This window comes from Hibiscus syriacus, unplaced genomic scaffold, assembly GCF_006381635.1.
Source record: "Hibiscus syriacus cultivar Baekdansim isolate YM2019G1 unplaced genomic scaffold, ASM638163v2 tig00110505_pilon, whole genome shotgun sequence".
Taxonomy (NCBI): domain Eukaryota; kingdom Viridiplantae; phylum Streptophyta; class Magnoliopsida; order Malvales; family Malvaceae; genus Hibiscus; species Hibiscus syriacus.
In genome coordinates, this window is record NW_024062765.1 from 1918654 (window position 1) to 1946497 (window position 27844).

The 27844-nt window shown below is 31.8% G+C and overlaps 2 protein-coding genes and 1 long non-coding RNA gene across 3 annotated transcripts; all 3 read left to right on the forward strand.

The window, feature by feature from the left end:
- The first annotated feature begins 1471 nt into the window (after positions 1-1471).
- Positions 1472-3658, forward strand: LOC120129881 (WAT1-related protein At1g43650-like). Its single transcript, XM_039147280.1, has 7 exons — positions 1472-1688; positions 1786-1845; positions 1926-2042; positions 2121-2370; positions 2469-2627; positions 3059-3210; positions 3318-3658. The coding sequence occupies exons 1-7, from the start codon at positions 1486-1488 to the stop codon at positions 3469-3471; spliced, it is 1095 nt and encodes a 364-aa protein (XP_039003211.1). The 5' UTR covers positions 1472-1485; the 3' UTR covers positions 3472-3658.
- Positions 3659-18527: 14869 nt separating this feature from the next.
- On the forward strand, positions 18528-25338 carry LOC120130034 (tubby-like F-box protein 8). Its single transcript, XM_039147385.1, has 5 exons — positions 18528-18673; positions 19573-20038; positions 20273-20360; positions 21539-21671; positions 24628-25338. Exons 2-5 carry the CDS (start codon positions 19691-19693, stop codon positions 25334-25336), a joined length of 1278 nt encoding a protein of 425 aa, XP_039003316.1. The 5' UTR covers positions 18528-18673; positions 19573-19690; the 3' UTR covers positions 25337-25338.
- A 509-nt stretch (positions 25339-25847) lies between these two features.
- Positions 25848-27659, forward strand: LOC120129862. Its single transcript, XR_005516790.1, has 2 exons — positions 25848-26082; positions 27063-27659. It is a non-coding gene; the product is annotated as an uncharacterized LOC120129862 (long non-coding RNA).
- Positions 27660-27844: the final 185 nt, after the last annotated feature.

Here is a 27844-nt window from a genome sequence, read left to right on the forward strand (position 1 = left end):
AAAGCGGAACGTGCCTTTAACAATTTCGCTGGTGCTTCTTCCATTATTGTCTGTCGAACAGTTGATTCTATGTTTCAACTGTTGTGAAATCAAAATAAAACATGTCTGAATTCCTGGAAAAGGACAAGTGAAACAGCTTCCATTCCAGGGATCTGTTTAGATCATATTTGCAATATAGCCCGATAACCTCACATGCTCAATTTGTTCTTTGTTCATGATTCTTCTGTTGACTTGTGAATACTGCAATGAATCACATCGGTGAATTAAGATATACTCAAAACTGACACACAAAGTGCAGCTTGCAAAGATCATAAAACCGGGAGATTGTATCTTACGGTAAATTGAATGAAACCTTTGACTAAGATTGTGACACTTGTTCCTTGGGGTATCATGGTGCATGTGTCTGATGTACTCGTCCTGTCTGAAAAATTTTACAGACATGATAGCAGCTTCAACCAAGATCTGCCTTTATCTTTCATTACCTTTTTCTAGTGCATCATTACTTAGATCTTTCATTACCTTTTTCTACTGCATTGTTATCTTTCATTACCTGTTTAACCTCTACATTGAACTGTTGACTGGATATAATAAAATTTGATATCAAAACTGTCTAAACTATTTAATCATTTGAGATTTTGGGATTAGATTTTATCATATCAAGTTAGTAGGTTAACGTCCAGCTTAGAATGTCGTCAAATTCTTAAAGGAAAAGAACGAGTTTGAAACATATGAATAGTCAGACGACTATTGTGTAACTTTTAATAGTCGGTGCTCTCAACAAAGCAACACACAATAGCCGGATAACCATTTTGTAACTTTCAATAGTTAGAAGATTCAACAATACAATACTCGGGAGACCATTTGTGTACTTTACCAAAAAAAAGCCATGAACTTGAAACCAAAGGCTAATACATACATAAACACTTCTTGCAAGTAGTCCAAACAATTGTGTCCAAATTCAACATCAAATTACCTCCAAATTTAACTTGCGGGTGCCCTTAGCCATTTGCCATTGCCACCATGCAATAATTCAGGGGAGTTCTATAGGTAGAAAAAGAATATGAACTGTAGTTAAGTAAGCTAAGCTTTTATATTGCCATAAAAGGATTAGATGCTGAATTTGCTTATGACATATATCTAGTAAAAGTTTTATCTTTTACATTTTTTAATTCACTCTGCTGTTTAGTAACCCATGCTTCAGTCTCCTCTTGAGTCATGAAAAGTAAGAAAAAAGTGTTTTTTTCTAGTGGTACACCTCAGATGATTGTTTTCAAGTTTTTTTTTTTTTGAACCAGAAGCACTTTCCACTTTAACTTATTATTGACACGTTGGAAGAGAAAATATATATAGAAAAAAGTTTTTAATTTTATTTTTTTATATAAAAAAAGGGCCAAAGGAGTCTACTGAGTGCTTGGTTTTTTCTATATATTGAAGACCTTATCAATTCAAGACTGACAAAAGGAAGCTAAGAAGCATCATCACATCATGAAGAGTTTACTTAAGTATGCAATGCCTATGGTTAACCATAAGCCTTATATTGCAATGCTCTTTGTACAGTTTATATATGCAGGCATGGCCTTGTTTTCCAAAGCAGCAATTTCCAAAGGAATGAACCCTTGTGTGTTTGTGGTGTACCGGCAAGCCTTCGCCACCATCACGTTAGCGCCATTTGCTTTCTTCTTCGAAAGGTTTCTTTCAGTGTACATAATATTTCTTGTTTGCATTAACCCCTCCGTAGTCTGCCCATTTTTCTTATTTTTAGTTTGGGGAACTTCTAATTTGCAGTAAGCTGACGTCTCTGTCATACAATTTAATCTGGAAGATATTTTTGATTTCGTTATTCGGGTACGAACTTGATCTTACTCGATGTTATAAACCAATATCAACCCATAATTCAGGATTTTCTAACAGTATGAAAATGTCAGGCTCACCTTGAGTTTAAATCTCTACTCTGTTGCAATCAAGTACACCACTGCAACATTTGCTGCTGCCACAACCAACACCATTCCTGTTCTTACCTTAATCATTGCTGTCAGCTTAAGGTACTTCAGAAATGGAGAAAAGAACGAATATTAAAGGTCTATTTCACTAGCCAAAGGACTAACTTTCAAATATTTCAGGACGGAAAGCATATCGGTACAAAAACTTCCAGGACTCGCCAAGGTGTTAGGTTCAGTAATCAGTCTTTCAGGAGCATTTGTATTTGCTTTTGTTAAGGGGCCAGCTATAAATTCCATGAACTGGAATTCATCAACTCACAACCAAACCACAAATTCCGTGATCAAGAATCACTCGGTAGGGGAGTGGATAAAAGGTTGCCTTATCATGCTTGCGGCCAATACAGCTTGGTCTATGTGGCTTGTTTTGCAGGTTTGATATGAATTAACATGCTATCCTTCTCATCCCATTATCCCTTTTTATCCACTGTTTTTATGTTTATCCTTTGACGATGTATTTTCAATATTTAGGGTCGAATTGTGAAGCGATATCCGGCCAAACTACGCCTTACGGCTCTACAATGCTTCTTTAGTTTCATTCAATCTGCAATTTGGGCAATTGCAGCAGAGAGAAATCCATCAGCTTGGAAGCTTGGATGGGATGTTCATCTTCTAGCTGTTTTATATTGTGTATGCTAATCGTCTCATCCATTATAAACCATCTTTGCATCAAAATTAACATATCTAGAAACATGTGCCCCGAACCAGTCATTAAACTTTTTCTCCATAACAATCATGAAGAAGCTTCAACAGTAGTGTCATCAAATCAGTTACTATTTACCTTTTTTCCAGGACCTAAATAGAGAAAATTCTAGTATTCTCATTCAATTCTCTTTTAAAAGCATCTCTTGGAAAAGAAGTCATGTAACCTATTAGGCCAAAATTGTGGCACTAGATGATGGAAATCATTTCAATTCCTGAGCCTGTCAGAGCAAACCATAGTGATTGCACCACTTGCACAACATGTTTAACAGTAAATTATATAGTATAAGTGCATATCTAAGTAGGGAATACGGCCTCAAATTCGACGTAAATTGATTCATGAAATCGCATATTGGCAGGGTGTGATTGTGGCTGGCATCACATACTGGCTGCAAGTCTGGACCATAGAGAAGAAAGGTCCAGTTTTCACGGCAATTTTCACTCCATTAGCTCTAGTGATAACTGCCATCTTCTCTGCATTCCTGTGGAACGAGACTCTTCACTGGGGAAGGTACTGTATACCATTACTCATGTTAACAAATTTATCAAGAACTCACGACCGTCCGTTTCGTGACGTTTTACCAATCATTTGATGCTTATTTTTCATTCATGTTGCAGTGTTGCAGGGGTTGTGCTACTGGTTGGAGGTCTGTACAGTGTGTTGTGGGGTAAGAAGAGAGAAGAAGGAGAAAGGGTTGCAAATGAAGAACATGTTGATTCTAATAAAGAAAAATTGTACTGGAATGTATTACACATCAGTGATGACTTTTGACTCCTTTTGGTGATGATATTTTCCCACAATGTGAAACTCCGCAAGGGGAGATAATACCATCTTAGTCTTAGCGTCCTCAAAAATATCTACTTTTCTTTTTTCACTTCTATTATTGGCTTCATGTTGTCTTTTCTCTAACTTATTAGTGTTTTGATTGATCCATTGAACCACTTGTGAATACCTAAACTTTGTTATCGTATATCTGTTCTCATTGTTCAATGGATGAAATATCATAACAATGTTGATTTTTTTTTTTAGTTAGGTGGGGGAGCTATTACATTCAAGTAAATGTTGGAGTACAAACTCATACAAAGTAGGACAACATGAGTGCCATTGACCATTCAACCAATTAATAGATTTTATGGTGATGTTGAATTTGATAAATCTTTACATTACGAGTCTCACTCAAAATATTCTAATACAAGAAATCGATCTCGAAGTTGAATTACGTTGAATACAATTTTAATTGAGAAGTATTGAAGCAACGAGCAAATAATGATTACAAGGAAATAAATTGCTTAATGGATAGATACCCCCAAGTTATGTTTAGTGGAAAGTGATGAATGGACATTGAGAGGTTAGCTTTAGCAAATAAATGAGAGATGAATTCATGAACCATCCTCTTATCATTTTTCTTTCGTCTTCATCGAATATCAAGTGAAGAATGAAAAACAAAAGGTTTGCAATTTAATCCTTGGATTGAAGATTTTGTTAGGCCAAAGTAGTTTTGTTGAACAAGTTCAACTCCAATTGCAAAGAGTAATAGTGGGAACAGATGTTTGTGTGATTTGATCCTATACCAATGTAACAAAGATACGTGAAGTGGAAAACAAGTGTCATGGTAACATGGCATTTGGCAGCACCTAAACCTAATCAAATGTCAAAGAGAAAACACAATATACTAGGGGAAGAACATTATCCTGTAAATCTAAAGTGGCTTATCAATGTAATAATTTGTTTTATTTTGAATTTGTCTGTATTCGAAGAAAATTTAATTAAAAAACGTTAATGAAAGCCACTAACTCGATCAAAGAGAAACTTTTTTACGTTAAACCCAGTCATATAAGGACGTAAGGGCCGAGCAATGGACGGGAAGGAATATTAGCATGGTTTTTTAAATGGGTAAATAGTTTGATATCGTTTAAGTAAGGTGTCGAGTTTCAATCTTTGTATATACAAAAAAAATCTTTTAAGAGATTCGTCCACTAAAATCATGTGTATGACGTAAGTCGATTCAAATTAATTAAGACGAAATCTTATAACCGAGAAGGCAACAAACAAACAAAATAGATATCGATGGCCAAAACTATGATGTGAGCAAAAAAAATCAGCATGTGGGTTGACTCACTCCAGTTCATATAAAATTTTTATATAATTTACAAATATATATTTAAATTCAATTATTTCAAATCTCACCTTTTGATGGAATATTGATTTACAACTCCATTCCCATATCAAATTTTCATTCTTTCTTTAGTAATTTGGATGTTTTATTAATGAGTAAACTATAGGATTGATCAACTTCATTTAAGTTATATATATTTTTCTTAATTGAATTCAAAAATTATAGTATTTGGTTACTTTTGTTTTTATTTAATTAAGATGAAGTTATTGATTGTTAAATGTCGTTAGACTTTCAACATATTGCTGACGTAGCATGTGAATTTAGAAAATTAAAAAGGGTAAACTACATAAATGATCACTAATGTTATAGTAAGTTTTTGTTTTCCCATTAAAGTTTCAAAAGTAATAATTGGTCACTAAAACATCAAATGGATCCTTGAACAATAGTTTTATATCTAACTTACCCTAAAAGCTTTCTAATTTTTCCATCATTTTCCAATTTCTATACATGTACGTTTTAAATTTTAAAAATAAAACGTGAAAATGAACTTTTTTGGACATGAAACAATCGAATATTTCGAATGATAAAAATTTAATTAGAAAGTTTTTTTGGAATAAATCAGACATAAAATCATTGTTCAAAGACCTATTTGATGTTTTAGTGACTAATTTATTATTTTTAAACTTAAATGAGGAAAATAAAAACATACTCAAACATTATTGACCACTTGTATAAATTACCGTTTTTAATTTTCTAAGTGCCACATCAACCATCTATTGAAGGTATATCAACAATTAACGTCAATTACTACATCTTAATTAGATAAGACCGAATCTTAATTAAAGAAAAACGAAAATAACCAAACTTTATAATTTTTAAAAAAAAGGAAAATTGTGCAAGATTTAATCAGAAATTATCAATAACGTATTATCCTTTATTAATTTATCAGATTCAATTACTTTTATTATACCTACTCATATAATAATATGAACACGATCTTTCCCATATCTGCTGACGTGTCTGAGAAGCAACTGGTACTTTCTTTTTCTTCTTCTAAATAATATTCAAGCAACCATACCTGCAGAAGCAATTGCATTTCACTGGGAAAGTTGTAATAAAAACAAGTAGGGTAAAGGACTGTGTGTTTACTTTCATTATTATTACATTGCTTGGACGTTGGGATGATTGGATTTTGAAGAATAAATACATCTCTTCCATATGTCTACTTGATTACTTCATCTATGAAAAAAAAATTAACTACTTTACCAACTGGTTTATTATTAATTTTAAAATAACTATCTCAAGCAAATAATATAAAAATGCAAATTAGCTTTTCATCTTTCGTGAACTCTTGTGGATAATGGATATATATGATTAAATTCATATTTTGTCAGTCCTATTGATATAGTGAAGGAAATTCAGGGGGGCTGACCAACAAAATTTAATACTAGTAATATGTGTGGGGAATAAATATTCTTTTTATTAATATATTGGAAAGTACAAGTTGAGAGAATAAATATATTTTATAAATTTGGGCAAATTACGCATTTAGTACCTAGACTATCAATTTTGATCTTTTTTAGTATCTAAACTTTTAATTTTTAAAATTATACCTAAAGTTTAGTTTTATTCCATTTTAGTACCTCACCGATAAGTTTTTAAAAAAATGAAAGTCTAGGTACTAAAACAAGTTTTGTTTCTAAATCATACTTATGTTTTGAGAAAAATTAAAAATTTATGTACTAAAACGGATCAAAACTGATAGTGTAGGTACTAAATGCGTTAAGTTTTTAACGACGGGTATTAAAATAAAACAAAAAAAAATAAACTTTAGGTATGATTTTGAGAAAATTAAAAGTTTAATACTAAAACTGATAGTTTAGGTATTAAATACGTAATTTATCCTAGAAATATAAAGTTGAAAAAACAAAAAATTCTCTCACTGATGGTACAAAAAATATATATTATTGTGCAATGAAGGATCGATTATCCTTTGCGAAAATATAAGGATAAGTAAAATATAAATAAATTTTATATGGGAAGATGAAACATGCCACTCTATCAATCGTAGAAAACTAAACAAGCTTGCCGGTATTGACGGAGCACGATAACCTTAATCATCAATTATTAAAACAATAACTAAAGCAAAGAATCAAATTCTTCTTCACATGTTTTCACTCGCGGAGTCGTGAGAATTATTTTCAGTTTTTTAAGTCAAAATTATTTTTTAAAATTAAAACAATTTGATAAAGTAGTATATTTTAAGGGATAAATTTATATTAAATCTTGAAAAAAATGTGTGAAAAAATATATATGAAAATAGATCCATTTACTAAGAATATATTTTTGCATGTTAAGGAAGTAAAAGAAGGGCTTAGAAAGCATCAATTAATTTTTACATTTAATATATTATTATAAAGATAATATTAATTATATCTTTATAATGATCGATCAATATATCAAGAGAATATATGAATCAATTTAATTGATGTTTATGAAAAAAATTGCATTTAAGAAAAGTTAGGAGAAGTGACTATTTGAACTCGACATGTTTAGAAAAAAATAATGTTCTTTTTTATTATTGAAATCACTTAGTAAATTTATATATATATATATATATATATATATATATTTTTTAAAAAATTATTTTGATTATATAAATAATTTAATTGTAATAAAAATTATTTTTTAAATATAATATATATTTCTTTATTAAAAAGTAAATTATTACTGTGAACTTATAAATTTATACTTTTTTCTATTAAGTTAAAATCATTGACTTAAGTGACACTAAAATCAATAAAAGATTTTCAAAATATGAGTGAAAATATTTTGTGATATTTATAAAATTTATTAATAATACATATTAAAAACAATTTAATTGAAATTTTAAAATATACATTGAAATATTTTGTAAAAGTATACTTTCAAATTATTTTTTATTAATCAGTTCATATTAATTATTAGATAATAATAACTTTTAATTACTTTATTTAAAAAGTTAAATGAACTTATAAAATAATAATTAATTCACAATATTAATTCAATTAATCATTTTATAATAAGTATAGTTATATCTAATTTTATTAGTTTTTCCTTTTATACAAATAAGTTAAATTGTCAAGAAAAAAATGTATAGGAAATGAAAAGGGACAAGAGCAAAGGACAAATTATTGTGCATCACTGTTTCTATTGTGTGCCACATGTCCGCCAAAACCCCGCGTTTAATTTACTCTTTGGTCAGAGGCAACGTTGGAAATTAGAAAAAAAAATACAAAAGTCAACTGTCAAGGACACAGAGCCTCTTAAGGAAATTTCGTTTGGTGGACAAGGAGAAACAAAATTACTCTATTGTAATTTGATTAATTAAATTGAACGAATACTTTATATATATACACTGTGAATTTAAGATAATATATGTTTAAATACTTTAAATCTTTTGACATCGAATCGAATTTTTATATTCTTAACATACGCGATGTTCTAACATGAATCTTCAAAGAATAATAATAAATCTTTTTATCATTCAGATCGTTTAGTTCGTACAAATATATTATATTTAAATTAATAAGATTAATCGGTTATTTTTCTTTAAACACTAAAATCATCGTTTTTTTCTATTCTTTTTTTGTTTGATAGACTATGATATTAGTTTTCTCATTTACTTTTTCATATATCAAATATTTTTTTTAATTTTTTAAAATTTATAATAATTATGTCTTTATGATAAGTTTTCATTCGTTCGATCGTTTTTCTTTTAATTTTTCAGGGTTGAATTTAACATCTTTTCGACTGATCAAGATGTCGTTTATTTGTTATCCCGTTGGTCTTCTCTAATTTGGATTCTCGAGTTGGACTTGGATTCGTGGTTTGCATCCGTAGAAATTTTCTCGAGACGTTCGGTTTTATTTACAATTTTCGATGGTCTTTTAATAATTTATTCATGTTGTGATTTATTTGTCGGTGTAAACAAATTTGTTTGTTTGTCTTTTGTTCATGTTTTTGGAATGAGTTTTAACATTTTTCTTATATGGTTATTGTATGATATTGAGCGGCTAATTTATTGTATCAATGTGTATAGAAAATATTTGAATTATTTATTTAGTTTACGAACTTCATTATAATTTTAAATATTTAATCTTCCTTATAAATCTAACATATTTATTTCCATAAAAAAATGATTCACATATGTATATTATTTAATTAATTGTAATTTAGGTAAATTTAAATGTTTATTACATTTTAAAAGACAAAGATTTTTGACATTTTTGAAATTTGAAATAAATTTTATAATAATTGTCAAAAGTCGTTTTTAAGTATCATAGTTTTAGTAAAGTGATTTTTAGGTGTTTATAATTTTGAGAAAGCCATTCTCTCATGTGATAAAATCTTTTTGGGTTCAAACATCGGTAACTATCAACGAATTTAGTTTGTTTTATTTATTTTTTTTGTATTATAATGATCAAAATAAAATAGAATTTAAATTGTAAGGAATGGAATGAAAAAAATTAAAATATTGTTTATAAATAAATAGACAAGTATTTATACAAATCAAGTTAACAATAATAACACACGTACATATCTTGGTTCCTATTACTCAATTAAAAGTTAATATTTAGTTAATACAAGAGTTTATGAGTGTTAAATATATTAAAATTATTTGAATCAATTTTTATATCATAAACCTTTAATCCCTAGTATTTGACAATAATTTGTTATTTATTATATAACTTATTTTTTATTCAAAAATTACCATAATTAGAGTAGTAATAAATTATATAATATAATAAGTATTTAATAAATATGTTTGCAGGATGAGTATATTTTTTTTATAAGACTATGAAAAAAATAAAGTTAATACAATTTTGGAAAATGGTACTTTATTTTTTTAAGTAAACTAAAACTCAATTTGAAACACCACAACCCGTATCCGACTCGAATACGAGTCTGAGATGTCACATTGACTTTTAAAAACGATATTCGTACAAAATATTAAAATATTTGAACTCATTTTAAGAAAATACCACAATATTCTATTAAATTATGTTTCGTATAAAATTTCGAGTCAAAAACGTATTTATGAACAGTAAAATATGGTATAAACAGTAAAATATGATATGAACAGTACCATATGAATAATAATGAACAGTGACTGCTACAGTGCCGAATGTTAAAATTTTCCATATTCAAAGAGGGGAATCGATTCCCCTGCTACAGGGAATCGATACCCTGTTACAGTGCTGCTACAGTACTTCCGTAAAATACGTATGAATTTATAAAAATCTGAGGTTTCATTCGTATAAAATTTCCATTTACATATACACATTCAAAACATTATAAAAATTAATTATATGATTTTACAAAACCGATTAAAACATGTCTGATTCAAATCTTTTATATTACATGCCAACTAAATTCTATATAACCAAATACATGTAATTCAACTAAATTTTTGATCTGATCTTCGGTAAGGAGAACTGACATGTCTTGTTCCTCTTTACTTCTCTTTTCACTTTCCAAACCTACGTGTGAAACAATCACACGCTAAGTCGATTACTTAATGAGGCATATAAAAACATGTAATAAAAACCATAAAACATTTCATATATCAAAATGCATACATGCATATATACCATCATATATCATTCAAATCATGACATCTCTTATTCTCATATGTTTCCAATACATCACATATATCACTTTTATTACATTAAAAGATAGACATGTAGTCTTATGTGCCCTATTAATACTATCGGTTCACATAATTTTCTATTACCTTATAAGTAAATACTACTTATTTTATCTCACTTTTTTATTTATTTACATAAGTAATTTATTACTTACAAGAACATATCCACTCATATAATCAAGCATACACACATTTCATGTCATTCATTTAGTTTTCTATACCCTTATCACATAACTTATTTTATTTCTCATGTTCTTATGTAAGCACATATATATATCACACATACATACATATAATCATGAAATTCATGTCACATATGATAACATTTTAAGAGTTACTTCTTACCATAGTAACACTGTCATTGGCTCATCGCAAACCAATGTTCGTTCTATAAGCACAAATTAAATTGCACTCACCTTAGCCTTGCTTTGATTCAATCCTAATCCTATGATTATTCCAGAACTTGTTTAGGCTCAATATCTATATAAATATAACATTTCAAAACCACTATCAGAAGCCTAAACATTACACTTGATGTTAATAACTTAAGCCAAAAATTCCATATATTTTTCTTTAGGGGGGAATCGATACCCTCAGGGGGGAATCTGTACCCCATGCACAATATGAAATTTTTGTTCAAGCCCAGAAAATCACTGTTTATGCCCGAAAATTCACTATATCAACTTAAATTCTTCATGCTTCATTCACTTTTATATTCTTAACTCAAATATACATACTTAAACTAATTTATATCCATTTATTTCATCTTAAACCTCAAAGTTCTATCCACCATATAGAAATCAATAATCATACCAAACTTTCAACATGCTCTAATTTCAATTCTATCACTTCATATCTCTTAATTAAGCTGATGACAAGTCGAATTTAACTTCAAATTCAACTTATCAACTCTATTTCAAGATTTCACTCAAAAACTCCAAATCTTTAATCTCCTCTGACTCCTTTATCTCTTGATTTTAAGATAACTTAAGCCTTCCTTAAGCTTAGTTATCATATAATGATCAAAACCCAACCTTTAATTTAACAAATAATCAACAAAAATAGAAACTCACATTTGCCTAGCTTCCACGGTTGGAGAAGAAGAAATGAAGAAGAAGATGAAATGTTTTCATCTTACTCTCCACATGTGAATCATTTATAAATGGGAAAAATATCTTTCTTGTTAAATGACCATTTTGTCCTTTAATTCTTTGGATAATTACTAAAAACTTTCAGGAAATATCCCCAAATAAATTATTGAAATATTCAACTATTTTAACTTGACTAACAAATTCTGAAATATTTCAATTTGGTCACTTACCCAGTATTGAGGATGTTATAAATCTCCCCTCCTTTTAAGAAATTCGTCCTTGAATTTTCATTGCACACATTGATAAGAACATATCTTCTAATACTCTTATGTTGTTTCCTTTATTAATATTTCCTTCCTTTAGTTCTTCAACTAACTTTTTCCCCTATTCATTCATCTACTGTCGTTTATCATATAAACAATAACCTCATCCATTTATGTCTTTTCTCTCTTTCTATTCTGCATTTTCCTTCGATATTTCTAAAATTCATATAATGTCACTCATCACATAGACAATAACATTTATATTCATCACTTAACATCATAAATCAATCAAATTTCTTATAAATTTTTAATTACCGTGCAATAATAACCAAACTTTTATTCCATCATCGTTTGACCAAGAACATAACCTTATATCTTCTTTAATTGTTATTAAACATATACTTTACGGAATCAAACAATCTTTCACATTACCTTGCATTTTTTTCTTACTTCTCCATTGACTTATAATCTACACTTCCATATAATCTTGATTATATTGAATCCTTTAAACTCCATCTTTCTATAATCAAGATCCCCTTATTCACAACTAAATTATATATTTCACCAATGTTTTCATACTCTATTCATTTCACTTATTCTTATTCCTTATTACCATCTCTTGTACTTGATATTTTTTTTCTCAAAGTTCCCTTTTAAACATGTAAATATTCATCTCCTTGTCTTCATCATATCTATATGATTAAAATACATAACCATATCCTGATCCATATCATACTTGATTAACTTAATCTTATATCTTTTCCAAATCTTATTACTCTATCACCTTTACTCTTACAGCTAGTCAATAACAACTGTTCAACTTAGGGCACATGCCCTAATCATATACCTTTTTTTCCCAATCAGGATTATCTCAACAATAGTTTACTTAACTTATCAAATCCACATTCATTCTCATACACCATGAAATTTTCTTTTCTCACACTAAATATTTCAACAACTTCCATCTTATAAAATAATCACCGACGTACCTATTTCTTAAACTTTTTTCCGAAACAATATTCACATCAATGAATCTTCCATTATTCCCATTATAACATTTGTTTACCATATTTTAGCTCAACCACATAGCAAGTAAATTACTTCATTTAACTTTTCCACTTTAGGATAGTGGAGATCCTCTAACATTATCCAGTTACACATTTAATTTTCTGAACGCAATTCTTAACTTTTTAATCTAGGGTACAATCCTTATGAACTCGATTATATATCTTCTTTTCCATCGAAATTTTCCTCAACTGTATCTTACTCAACTTTTCAAACTCAGATTTTTACTCAAATACAATATTGTTCTTCTGTTTCAAAATCAAACATTATGACTTTCTTTGTCTTATAAATTGATCACTGATGTATCAATTCTTAAACTTTTCTTTTACTCTTTATCTTCTCTTGAACATTCGAAGCCTTATTTCCTTCACTACATCATATTACATAATTAAAATATACATTGTATTCGAATCCACGGAGGACAATTCATAACGGAGGTCTTCCACGGAAGCTGCTCTCAACCTAGCATTGGGGGAAGCCTACTACCCTACCTCCCCTTACCCTATTACATATAGGAATAGAGTCAACTAATTGTATTCGAATCCACTGCATATTTGATTATCATAACCTGACAATATCTTATAATTCCAATACATTTCCATCACATAATTTTGTTAGCCATTGCTAACTCTTTTCCATCTATAATGTAAATCCCTTATCATATCCACACTCTTACTTATACACAATATTATTTACACGTCTACTATTTCTTTTTACATATCACTTCTTCAATAAATCTTTCGTACTATTATAAACTCCACTTCATTACTTTAATTCTATCATTACCTTTTCCCTTATGCTTTTACATTCCTTTCATATCATTTATACTTTTCCTTCTTTATCATTTTAACCTTTCTATCAATCCTTAGTTTTCGTCGAATATGCAAATCTTTTAACTTTAATACATTCATTATCACACTACTTTATTATTCAACTTATTTCTTCAATCAAAATATAAACCCTCATCAAATTATCCATATATATATATATATATATATATATTCTTTCCAGTCAAAATAATTCATTCGTTATTTCCTTCACTTATCAAACTTTCATTCTCACTCGTCCATGATACAATTCCTTTGGTTCGAATTCAACCATTCCATTTACCTTTATCTTATACAAAACTAAACCATATCATGTCCTTCATACTCACATGCTCTTTTATATCACATATATTTATCCTTAACTATCACTCCTTATCACATTTTCATGACTTTGATAGTCAACTTTATTTGAACACAACCTTATTCTTTATCATTCTTATACTTATATTTTCTCCACTTGTTTTAACAATCACTAGATTTAAATACTCATCTAATCCATTTAAAATACTTTTTATGATTCGATTTACATAACTTCTAATAGAGCTTTTAACCTAATTCACAAAGGTTGTCTTTAACCCTGACTTATTATCAATTAAATCCTTGTTTAATCTTTCAAGATCAAACCCTACTGCTGAAGTTTGTCGAACTCTCATCTGATTTGATTTTGTGATGGAGAATACAACTAATTCATATCTGGTTTAAAATTGAAAACCAGAATCTCTATCTTTCTTTGATGGTGCTTAACTTTATGAAGCACTAATTTTCTTAATCGTCTGAGATTTTTTTTCTCCAATCCTTTTATTCTTAGCTCTCTCTAGAGCTTTAACGCAATTAACCATTTCTTGAAATGAGAACAATTTCAAAACCAATAACACTCTTTTAATTTAAGGCACAAGCCCTAAACAACCAATCTCATATTCTTTCTTATCCTTCTTAATCAAAATCAACTCAACAATAAATCTGTTTAACTTATTAAACTTATACTCATACACATGCATGTGTAATTCCCTTGCTTCGAGCTCATATATTCTAACTTTATTCGTCTTATAAATTGGTCATCAATTTACTTATTCTTGAACTGTTCTATAAACCATAACCACATCACTTGATCTTTTAACGTTTATATGGTGACATTCGTTCACCATATTCTATCTTATCCACACAGTAACAAAAACTTCTCAATTTAATTTCTCCAATCTGTAGAAATGAAAACCTTCTAACATTATCTTCCTATCATTTAATCAAATGTCTATCACAACATCATAACATTTCTCAAATTCACCCTTGAACTCGGGTGTTCTCAACTCTTTTTGATACATTCCTTCTATGAATTATAGAAGTATAAAATTGAAAACACACTAAAATATCATTCCACATCATATAATATCCTCTAATATTGTACATGTACTCTCTGAGGTTTTCGCTCTTCTCCCTGCCTGGCCAGAGCAGGTGAATGCTATTACCTTCAGTCTATTGCATTGTGCTTTACTTTGAAAACTCTTATGATCATACATCTAATATAACATAACACTTTAACTCTATTATCAATAAATTATACTCCTTACACTATCAGATCAGAAAATTTTTCACTTTGTGTTGGCATGCATACTTCTTAAAACATTTTTGACTTCGTTTTTAGCCTAAAATCGACTAAACCGTAGCTCTGGTACCATTAAATATAATACCCCAACCTGTATCCGACCCGAATACGAGTCTGAGATGTTACATTGACTTTTAAAAACGATATTCGTACAAAATATCAAAACATTTGAACTCATTTTAAGAAAATACCACAATATTCTATTAAATTATGTTTCGTATAAAATTTCGAGTCAAAAACGTATTTATGAACATTAAAATAAGGTATGAACAATACCGTATGAACAGTACCTGCTACAGTACCGAATGTTAAAATTTTCCAAATTTAAAGAGGGGAACCAATTCCCCTTCTATAGGGAATCGATACCCTGCTACAGTACTTTCGTAAAATACGTATAAATTTATAAAAATCTGAGGTTTCATTCGTATAAAATTTCCATTATATACACATTCAAAACATTATAAAATTCAATCATATGATTTTACAAAACCGATTAAAACATATCAGATTCAAATCTTTTATATTACATGCACACTAAATTCTATATAACCAAATACATGTAATTCAACTACATTTCTGATCTGATCTTCGATAAGAAGAACTGACATGTCTTGTTCATCTTTACTTCTCTTTTCGCTTTCCAAACCTACGTGTGAAACAATCACACGCTAAGTCGATGACTTAGTGAGGCATATAAAAACATGTAATAAAAACCATAAAACATTTCATATATCAAAATGCATACATGCATATATACCATCATATACCATTCAAATCATGACATCTCTTATTCTCATATGTTTCCAATACATCACATATATCACTTTTATTACATTAAAAGATAGACATGTAGTCTTATGTGCCCTATCAATACTATCGGTTCACATAATTTTCTATTATCTTATAAGTAAATACTACTTATTTTATCTCACTTTTTCATTTATTTACATAAGCAATTTATTACTTACAAGAACATATCCACTCATATAATCAAGCATACACACATTTCATGTCCTTCATTTCGTTTTCTACACCCTTATCACATAACTTATTTATTTCTCATGTTCTTATGTAACACATATATATCACACATACATACATATAATCATGAAATTCATGTCACATACTATAACATTTTAAGAGTTACTTCTTACCATAGTAACTCTGTCACTGGCTCATCGTAAGCCAATGTTCGTTCTATAAGCACAAATTAAATTGCACTCACCTTAGCCTTGCTTTGATTCAATCCTAATCCTTTGATTATTCTGGAACTTGTTTAGGCTCAATATCTACATAAATATAACATTTCAAAGCATCTATCATAAGCCTAAACATTACACTTGATGTTAATAACTTAAGCCCAAAATTCCATATTTTTTTCTTTAGGGGAATCTGTACCCACTGCACAATCTGGAATTTTCGTTCAAGCCTAGAAAATCATTGTTCATGCCCGAAAATTCACTATATCAACTTAAATTCTTCATGCTTCGTTCACTTTTCTATTCTTAACTCAAATATACATACTTAAACTAATTTATATCCATTTATTTCATCTTAAACCTCAAAATTCTATTCACCATATAGAAATCAATAATCATACCAAATTTTCAACATATTCTAATTTTTATTCTATCACTTCATATCTCTTAATTAAGCTGATGACAAGTCGAATTTAACTTCAAATTCAACTTATCAACTCTATTTCAAGATTTCACTCAAAAACTCCAAATCTTTAATCTTCTCTAACTCCTTTATCTTTTGATTTTAAGATAACTTAAGCTTTCCTTAAGCATAGTTATTATCTAATGATCAAAACCCAACCTTTAATTTAACAAATAATCAACAAAAATAGAAACATACATTTGCCTAGCTTCCACGGTTGGAGATGAAGAAATGAAGAAGAAGAAGAAATGTTTTCATCTTACTCTCCCCACGTGAATCATTGATATAAATGGGGAAAATATATTTCTTGTCAAATGACCATTTTGCCCTTTAATTCTTTGGATAATTACTAAAAACTTTCAGAAAATATCCCCAAATAAACCATTGAACTATTCAACTATTTTAATTTGACTAACAAATTCTAAAATATTTCAATTTGGTCACTTATCCGGTATTGAGGATGTTACACAATTACTTCTGTTAACAATGTACATAGGATAGATAACCTGTAAATAACCAACAATCAGTTGGTTTAGTTGGATAATGCACTAGATTTTTTTAAGTAAAGTCATGTGTTCGAATCTTGACGTTTTCAAATGAGCAAACTGAGCTGGGAGGGTCATCAGAATATTAGTGACTAATTCAAAAAAAAAGATAACATGTAAACAATATGTATACTCTTAGTGATACTAATCTATAAAAGGTTTAACATAAAAATAAGTGTTTAAATTATATATATATATATATATATATATATATTATTTAGGTGATTTAAATTTTTTGGGGTTAATTTAGGTATCTAATATTTTTAATGTTATCATTTAGGTGACCACATCGTAGCAATCGTTAAAAATCCGTTAAAAAATAAGTCGATCAATCAATATTTGACATGTGACATGATTTTTTATTTTATTTTATTTAAAAAAATAAAATTCATAACTGTTTAAAAAGAACTCAAAATTTTCCTATTTTTCATAAAATGTCCCAAGACTTTCGATTTCGATGCCGACCATCACCACCCTGACAATCATCGATTCACGTACCGATCACCAGCTCGTGACCATTCATTCATCGATTGGGATGGATGAGTGTTGGAATTTAGGGATTTGGGTTTAAGAATTTTGGGATTTAAATTCACGATTGACGATAATTTATGGGTGGGTAGAATACAGTCAGTGGATAGACCGTCGATGGGAGGCAACGACGATGGACGACCGACGTGAGATGGATGCTTTGAGATTTAAAAAAAAATTAGGAATTTTTTTAAAAATAAAATTTTAAAAATTTATAAAGACATCACGTGTCACTTTTAAGTGATTGACGAAATTCTTTTAATATATGTTATGATCAAGACACTTAAATGATAACATTAAAAATGTTATACTAAAAAAAAAAAATTAAGTAACTAAATAGAAAAAACATAATTTGAGCAATTTTTTTTTATATTAAGCCAACTATAAAACTCCACTCCAATAATTTCGCAATAAAAAACTGTTTCTGCGTTTTCCATTTTATTAATTTCTGAAAAAGTAAGTTTGGTAAACTAGATTTAAGAAGATTTGGAGTCCGTGGTTTTGTTTTTCAACAGAGAGAGGAAGCGCGTGTGGTAAAAGTCGTTTTGAGGATCTGACACTGAAAAGAGAAGAACCAAACAATGATGGTGAGCTCTGCTTGATTTTGATTTTCATTTCCTTGTTAGATCTCAAATTTCTCTTCGTATTTTCCTTCTTTGTTTGTTTCCCGAGAAAGAATAGAGTTTTCCTTTCAATTAGGACAAAAATTCTTGCTTTTAAGTTTCTCAAATCCCTTCATTGTATAATTCGTCCAAAAGTTTCAAAATCTGATTTATTTTCCTAATCTTTTCTCTATGCTTCCTCTGATTTGACCATTCATTTTCCTTTTCTTCAATAGTTTGCTAAAAGAAACTCTACATTCACTCTTCTCTTAATTTTTGATTTATTTTCGTGGTTTTCTTATAAGTTGGAGTGTAAGAATTGAATTCGAGCTTTTTTTTTCTTCTTTCTATTTTGTAATTTATAAAAAAAAGGGTCTGATATTTCCCTCCTCAACGCTCAGAGGTGAAAGGAAGAGTTGACCTTTGCTTAGGTTTAAGCTCTTCTTAGCTGCGGTTACTTTGATGAAGATTGGGTTTTATTCTAAATTATTTTGGCTACTTTTGGTTCTTGTTTTTAAGGTTTAATTCTTTTTTTGTATTTCTTTTACTTTTGCACTTATAGATTATCAGTTTGAATAAAGGCTGTATAGGAAGGACAGAGAAGCTAAGATTTTCAATTACGAGTAACTGTGTTTTTATTACTATTTTTGTGAGATTAGGGTTTTTAAAACCCCGCCAAAATGATAGTTTCTGATTTAGGTATTTTAGTTGCTTTTTGTTGCGTCCATTTTTTTAATTGAACCTTTTTCTTTTATAAGAATCTTCTTTTCTTGCTTTGTGATTTTCCCTCTATTTCATATTGCATCCGTTTCTTACTTTCTTATCAATAGTTCTGCCAGTCTCGAAATTTCTAAGTTTACGCTGTGTGTGCTTTGATTTTGCAGCTGGTGCATGCGTTTGGATGGTCTGCAATTGCCATTTGAGCGAGTCATAATTATAATTTAAGCAAACCATTTTGAAGGATAAATTAATTCTTTTGGGTTTTGTTAGTGTTGAGAGTAAATGTCGTTTCGAAGTATAGTTAACGATGTGAGGGATGCTTTTGGGAGCTTATCTAGGCGTAGTTTTGAGGTGAGATTGTCTGGTCATCATAAGGGAAAATCTCAGGGTTCATCGCCTGAGTTACATGATCAGCCGGTGGTTGTCCAGAGTAGCCGATGGGCAAGCCTTCCGCCGGAGCTGTTGCGCGATGTGATAAAGAGATTGGAAGCGAGTGAGAGCACATGGCCTGCTCGCAAGCATGTCGTTGCTTGTGCTGCAGTATGCAGGTCATGGAGGGAAATGTGCCAAGAAATTGTTAGATGTCCTGAGTTCTCTGGGAAAATCACATTTCCAGTTTCTCTGAAGCAGGTTAGATCTCTAATCAATTATGATCCTTTGTCTTGGCAATAAGATAACTTTTTTCAAATAGTAAACTGGTGAATTGATTAATAATTTGTTTATTATTAGGCTTCTCGGTCGGCCATACTGTATTATTTTGTTTTGATATAAACGTATGTTTGTATGTGTTTTAGCATTTATAGTTGAATTCTCATCTCTATATAGTGGTGACTGACAATGTTTTCATTTGTTAATCATTTTCAGCCCGGGCATAGGGATGGAACTATTCAATGCTTCATTAAGAGAGACAAATCTAATTTAACTTATCACCTTTTCCTATGCCTTAGTCCTGGTAAGCTACTACTCTTTCAGTCTCACCCTTTAAATTCATTGGCATGGTCGGGAGACTTACGGCCTTCCTTTCTCTGGTGTTTTCACCTGTTTCTTGGACCCGTCGGTCAATGCCGATAATTTATTTTTTATCATTAATGTTTCTATTTTGACAAGTTTAAGTTCATTGTGGTGAAAAATGTTTGTTGTTATGTGACTTGAATTTATCTCGTTTCTTTAGATGCCAATATAGCTGTGAAAAGCATCTTATAACTGCAATATTAATTCCTTGACTTGCATTTTCCCTCTGTTCTCTCTGAAAGGTCTTCTAACAGAAATGATTTTAATCTGCAATAAATATTAAATATAACTCGTAGCAGGCTGCAAAGTCATTTTCTAGATGTTGCCATAAATACTTCTTGCTGTAAGTAGTAACCTTGTAAATCTGCTTTCATATTATCATCTTGTTGATTCCTCTAGTGTAGCTTGGTTTTAATTTTTTTGACTACAGAATATCTGCTGCTAGTAGTTCTAACAGTTCTGGTGCATTTTTTTTTCAAATTTAGAGCCATTTGATTCGAAGTTGAGAGTCTGTTGAAAAACGGATAACTCATTTGATGCCATCTATTGAACATTACTGTGATTAAATTCCCCAACTAGTTGTTTGCTACACATTATTTATCTTTGGAAGTGCATGATTTCTTTCTGCTAGTTAACCATCTTGGTTCTAAGTACAATTGTCATCTGTGTATGGGTGGATTTTCTGTTGTCATCTTCTATGACTAGTGGCTGAGCTGTGTTACACACAAATAAAATTGCTATGGTTGAGTTCATAGCAAGTTGTTTGCTTTAAACATCGAATAATAAATGTATAAATTGGAAAGGGGTCTAATGTCTTTTTTTTTCTGATGGAATAAGTTGAACTTAAACATGTGTCTGGATGCAACTTAAATAAGGTTTTGTCTGTCGTCTTTGCTCCATGGTGGCCTGAGATCATTTTTTTAATTTCCCTTGCAATAAGGTTAACTATTTCTCTAATATCGTCTCCTTGATTCCTACTAGTTAAAGATACATGGTGTTAGTTTTCCTACATACAATTCTGATCCTCCTGCCTATGGGGATATAATTTCTTGCTTTCTATTTATGTACCATTTATACTTGGGTGTGTGACCCGAATCATTGGTATATTTCCCTTTGCAGCTTTGCTTGTTGAAAATGGGAAGTTTCTTCTTTCTGCAAAACGGACCCGTAGAACTACTTGCACAGAGTATGTAATCTCTATGGATGCAGATAACATATCGAGATCTAGCAGCAAATACATTGGAAAACTCAGGTAGGATTTCTGGTTCCTAGATAATGTTTTTTTTTTTATAGAAGTTGGAGGTCTCATTAAAAACTCCCTTCGTATTCGTCCACATACTAAGAAGTATGTTAACGAACATAGGAAGGAAGAAAAGAGTACCTCATATTTCATTGAATAAAACTCCTCATTACATATGAAAACACGAAATACCCTCAAACGAGGATAAACACCATTACAAAAAACATAATCACCTAAAGCTCTCACCTTCTCGACCACAAAAATCAAAAGGCAATCACCCTATACCTAAGATAAACCTCCATCAATAGGAAAACAACCCAACGTTTAATGACATAACATACATAAAAACAACACATAAAACCATTAAACCAAAAACATCCGCCTTTGAAGGGAACTCCACAAAAATACCAACATGTATCAAAATCACCAAAAAATCAGCTCGATAATTATCTTTAATGAACCAAAACCACACTTCCTTCCCTTCAATTAATGTTTCCTTGCCAATAAATTCAGAACTCTTTTCTTTGTCTTGCATTTCTTCGCCACACGATTAGTTCTTAATTTCGCAGGGATAGGGGGCACCACTGGGATATCTTCCTTTAATTGAAATGTGTCAGTAGATGAACCATGAGAAGTAATGAGACCCATCATAAGAGCATCTTCCGAGGCCCTGAGGCTAACACCATCAGAATGATCAACTGATTTATTAGCTAGATGTTCCACGATATTTAATTTTGAATGATCCAGCCTCTATTGTGTGCAACCCCAATTTGTTACTCGGTTTCTCATCGCTTATGACACTCTTTATGAGTGAAACCTTTTCTAAGTGGGGACCTTCAATTGCAACATCTTCGACGGGGCAATTTAAACCTGGGGATGACACTGACGATCCTGACAGAGAATTCTCCAACGTTGTCCCGAGAAAACAATTCAGATCTGGAGAATCATCGACTTCCTCAGGGATCCAAGAGTTTGGTTTGAAAGAAGGCTCAACTTCATGCACCATGATTTCAAAAGAATTAGAACCGACCTTCAAACTCAAGGACTCATCAATCCTTACTTTAGTATCTGTGAGGATTTGAAGTTTTGCACGATCAAAAGATGAAGGAAACTGAGAGCTTTCATCAATTGATACTAATTTGCCCCACCTAGCCGCAATGTTCTTGAAAGTATCCCAATTCCACGCGTGAAAAGGAATCCCTTCGCAAACTACCCATACTCGACGACATTCTACCACTAGATTCTCCGACCAAACTTCAACTCTAGAAAACCACCCTGCAAGAGTCTCTGATTGTTCATTCTTAACCCTTCTCAACGTATCAGAATCCTCGAATATCATGAGAACTACATTCCCAGCAGCTCTCATTAACGAGAAACCGTTGAGTCCTTTGTTTTGCATTTGGCTAGCAAGATCATCGATTTTGGTATAATTCTTGCACCACCCTATTAGGCAGTTATCCAAAACTTGAAGTTTAGCTTCGTCAACAACACCATTTACTGTATAGAGATTATTTCTTGTAACATTTTCTCTCTTGGGCTTTAGGTGGACAACTGGCGAAGACTTTCTCCAAAAAGAATGTCTTGTGTTGTATTTAGAAAAAGAGACTCCAATTTTACTACCATCAATGCGAGCGCCATTCATCTTTGAGATCGCTCTCCGTGCTTCTCCAATTGTAGCAAAGCGAATGAAACCGAAACGTACCTCTTTTGAATTTCTTTTAGTTGGAATGAAGGCGTCAATAACCTGACCGTATGGGCAAAATAACGATCCAAACCGCTTCCAATGGATATTCTCTGGTAAATTATCAATGTATAACGTAAAGCAGCCAGTTCTAAACCCATTGTTGATTCTTGGATAATCTTTCTTCCTCCAGTAGTTAAAAACGTGAGAATCCTGAGGAAGGATTTCGCCTCAGAAATCTGCGCAATGGCCCCTTCCACACTCCTTGCTTCAACCAACGAATCATTCCTATTCTTGTTTGTCACCAACACCATCCTCTCATATTCTTCTGCCACTGTACTACTCAGCTTCTTCCCGCCTCCTCTGATTTATGCACAGTCTTTGTCTGCTGCCCATCTCTCTGATTTTGATGCTCCGCTTCAGTCACCTTCGACAGTATAAAATCCACCCGTTTCGTCTTAACATCTGGTTTTTTCAAAGGATTTACGTTCTCCTTTTCCTCTATCTCCGACTGACGACTATTCTTAGTCTGACGAGCTGAGGTTTCAGCCCGTTTCTCTCTTGCTTCATCGCGATTCTTGAACGTCATTTTGAATGCAAAGGCTTCCAAACTATTAAATTTTGAACCAAAAAAACCAGAGATGAAAAGGTTTATGACATGCGTGAAAACCCAGAACCAGCAGCAACGTTCTGAATAGAGCTCCTGAACAGTGACGGTAAAATTCCGGTGAACGGCAATGGGTGTTCACAGTTTAATACTTGGGTTTTTGTCACGAGCTTCTGGCGTGCACAGCTGGAACGAACTTTGAAGACTGCTGATGGAAAAATCGGCGAAGAAAGGCGTTTAGATTTGCTCCGATTGAAGGGGAATCAATCGAAATAAACCAGGAAAAAGGAAACTCTATGGATAGACGATGATCCTTAAGAAAAAAAAGGCGTCAAAAGGAGGTCGATGTGTGGCGGCGGACGGTGGTCGGAGTACGGAGGACGGCGGACGGCAAGCGACGGACGGTGGATGGCAAGCCACCTGTTATATTTTATAATATAAGCTAGGTACTTGACAATTTTGAGGAAGGAAACAATGTAATATTCTCCTGGAAATGCTCTCTAGTTTGTTTGTTCTTGACATTATTTGTTAGGTTGTAAATGCGTCTGTAATGCTTGTATTTTGATACATAATGTTAGTGCGAAGTATCTGTATACACTGTTGGACTGACTTTTTATCTTAATTTTGACGTATTCGTTAATTTTGCAAATAAGAATCTTAAGTTTGCTTTTCATCTTCAGGTCAAATTTTCTTGGTACCAAATTCATAATTTATGACACGCAACCTCCATACAACAATGCTCAGCCTTCACCACCTGGCCGAAGCCGAAGATTCTATTCAAAAAAAGTGTCTCCGAAGGTCCCCACCGGTAGCTACAACATTGCCCAGGTCTCGTATGAGTTGAACGTGCTAGGTACTAGGGGGCCTCGTAGGATGCATTGCAGTATGTACTCAATTCCTGCATCATCCCTTGAGCCAGGTGGCATTGTCCCCGGCCAGCCTGAGCTTCTGCCCCGATCCCTTGAAGACTCCTTTCGAAGCATCTCTTTCTCGAAGGCTATTGACAACTCATCTGAGTTTAGTAGTGCCAGATTCTCCGACATTGTTGGATCCCGTGATGAAGAGGATGAAGGAAAAGATAGACCACTGGTTCTCAAGAACAAACAACCAAGATGGCATGAGCAGTTACAATGCTGGTGCCTGAACTTCCGAGGACGTGTAACAGTAGCATCGGTCAAGAACTTTCAGCTGATTGCTGCAAACCAGCCGACAGCAGCAGGTGCACCAACACCATCACAGCCAACACAGTCCGACCACGATAAGATAATTCTCCAGTTTGGTAAAGTTGGGAAGGACATGTTTACAATGGATTACAGATATCCACTCTCTGCATTCCAGGCTTTTGCAATCTGCTTGAGCAGCTTCGACACCAAATTGGCATGTGAATAAAACGAAAAAGCGACACATACAGCACTTAGCTGGGTATTAGGTCACTTTGCTTTGTAGGATGGGGTGATTGTATGCAGTCTTATGTACAATTCGTGGGCAGGACAAACATTTGTTCTCCTTTTTCATTCTAATCTTCTTTCAGACAGAGTGCTATATTTTCTTGTTTAATGATTAATCTTCCAAATTTATCTGAAAACAACAATAGTTGAGAGTTTTAAATTATTTTTTCAGTATGAAAATTTCGAAAATTATCTTAGACTAAACTCTCTCTTGGGTATCAGCCATTATTATTGGACCTTGAAGGCCTTGTAGACTTATCAACCCTAAACGCGTCTCAATCCCAGCCCAAATATTATTTCCCTCTCAAAACAAGGGCAACTCGGTAATTCTAGGCTTTGCTTTTTTTTTTTTCCCCTTGTAAACCCTAACATCTCTCCTTTGTTTCAGTATGCTTTTCTGTATCTATTTCTCACAACCGCCGCCTCTCCATCTCCACTCTCTTTCTCCGCCTCTATCTCCATCTCCTCACCTCCCACCTCTTTCACACCATATATAGAAGCTTTTCATTTGTTTTCTTATTTTACTTTTACAGAATACCCATTTTTGTGTTTGACTCCTGAAACCAGTATTTTATTTTCTGCTGATGACGCTGCTGCAGTGAAAGAAAAAAAAAGATGTAATCTTGATTTATATGATGGCTGGAAAGCTCTATCCGATCCACCAGTCTTGTTTTTGTGTTGAAAATGGTATTAGACTTTAAAGTTTGTTTAAGTGTATTTTGCCCGATGATGGATAACTCAATGAATGGAGCAGCTTTTCTGATTTTTGTGTTTGGGTGTTTACAATCATCATATGTTCTATTTCCCTCCCCCCATCTCTCCCTCTCTCTCTCTGTTTTTCCCTCCTCTCTTCTTTGTTTCTCTTTCTCTTCCTCTCTTCTGCTGATGATTGTAAATTCCTTTAATGAAAGTCAGATTGACAATGCTGCGAATGATCCAAATATAGCTATGAGATCTGAGGGTTTTCCTCAACTTTTTGAATTTCTGAATTATTTATTCTATTTTTTGCATTTGATTTACTCTTAGATGAATGCATGGTTGGATGGATCTACAAATTGTATTGGATTTCATTAATATTATTTTGGCCCAATGATGTATAACTCATTTTTGATTGGATGGTTCGGTTTTTCAGTTCATCTTTGGCTTTTGCAATTGCACATCACCTCCCTTCATTCTCTCTCTCTCTCTCTCTCTCTCTCTATTTCCTCATGCAATGTATTAATTTACCAATATATATATATATATACCATATATTCATTACTTTGGTAGGCAGGTGGTGTGTGTGTGAAAAGCTATTGATGAATCTGTTAAGACATGAACTGAACATGATCTTGATATAGCTATGAGATCTGAGGGCCTTTTTTTTATAATTTTTATATTAATGCATTAGATAAGAGTAAAATTTGTCTTTTATTAAAGAAAAAAATGTTACCATATGGTAGAGACTGGAGAACGGAAATTGAATTTACTGTCAATCTTTTACACGAAGATAATAGGTGGTGTTTCCTGTTTAAATTTATTCCTGTCATTTGTTTAAGATGAATAATTTGTTTAATTTATACCATAATGTTACCAAATTGCCATGCTCTTCCTTTATTTTTTTTAATTTACATATAATTTTCATGCAATTGATTACCAAGCAGTAATTTATGATGAATAATTTGCAGAAGTGTTCGCATTTGTTGGGTGAACTTGCTGACTCTGTTCAGCTTCCGTTGATTGAGGAGAAGGAAGTGGAGGTTTGGCACAGAGTGAAAGAATTGAGACACATTTGCGACGCAATGAATGTATAGAACCGTTGGAAAGGCAAGTTAGGGAGGTATTTCATATGATTGTTCGTAGCCGAACTGATGGGCTTGACTCTTTTGGAAGGGGACACGATCCTGAGTCAGTCTATTGTTCGGTTAGGCGGCTTAAATTGTAAGTGTCAAATGTGCAACTTGCATGTTTTGATTCTGGCTTCGGTGGAACACCAGGATCATGAAGAAGAAGAAGAAGTTGGAGAAGAAATGAACTTATATCTGTCACCATATTTCCGTGTATAGAAATAGGATATGGAGTTGGACATTTGGTCCTGCTGTTGATGTCCAACTTTTTGTTATCACGTGTAATCAAATTTCTCAGTAAGTTTTCATCTTGGTTCTGTAGTTGATTTTTTGTTCAAAATTTTGTCTAATTGTTAGTGGTATATACATTTTGGTCGTCTTTGTTATACTCTGCAGTCTGCATTTTAGATACAATAATAAGATGTCTTCTTATGACTGGGAGTGTTCAATTTTTCACTAAGCTTTTGGCCAAAGTTGTTACTATTGAATGAATTGTAAAATTTTGCATGAGTTCTTTATGAAAGTACTACCTATTCACTCTATGGGGCATATAACTTGTATATATACTCAAACAATATATCTGTTATTCCTCATATTTTCTTTTTGGTTTCCCATTGTGTTTG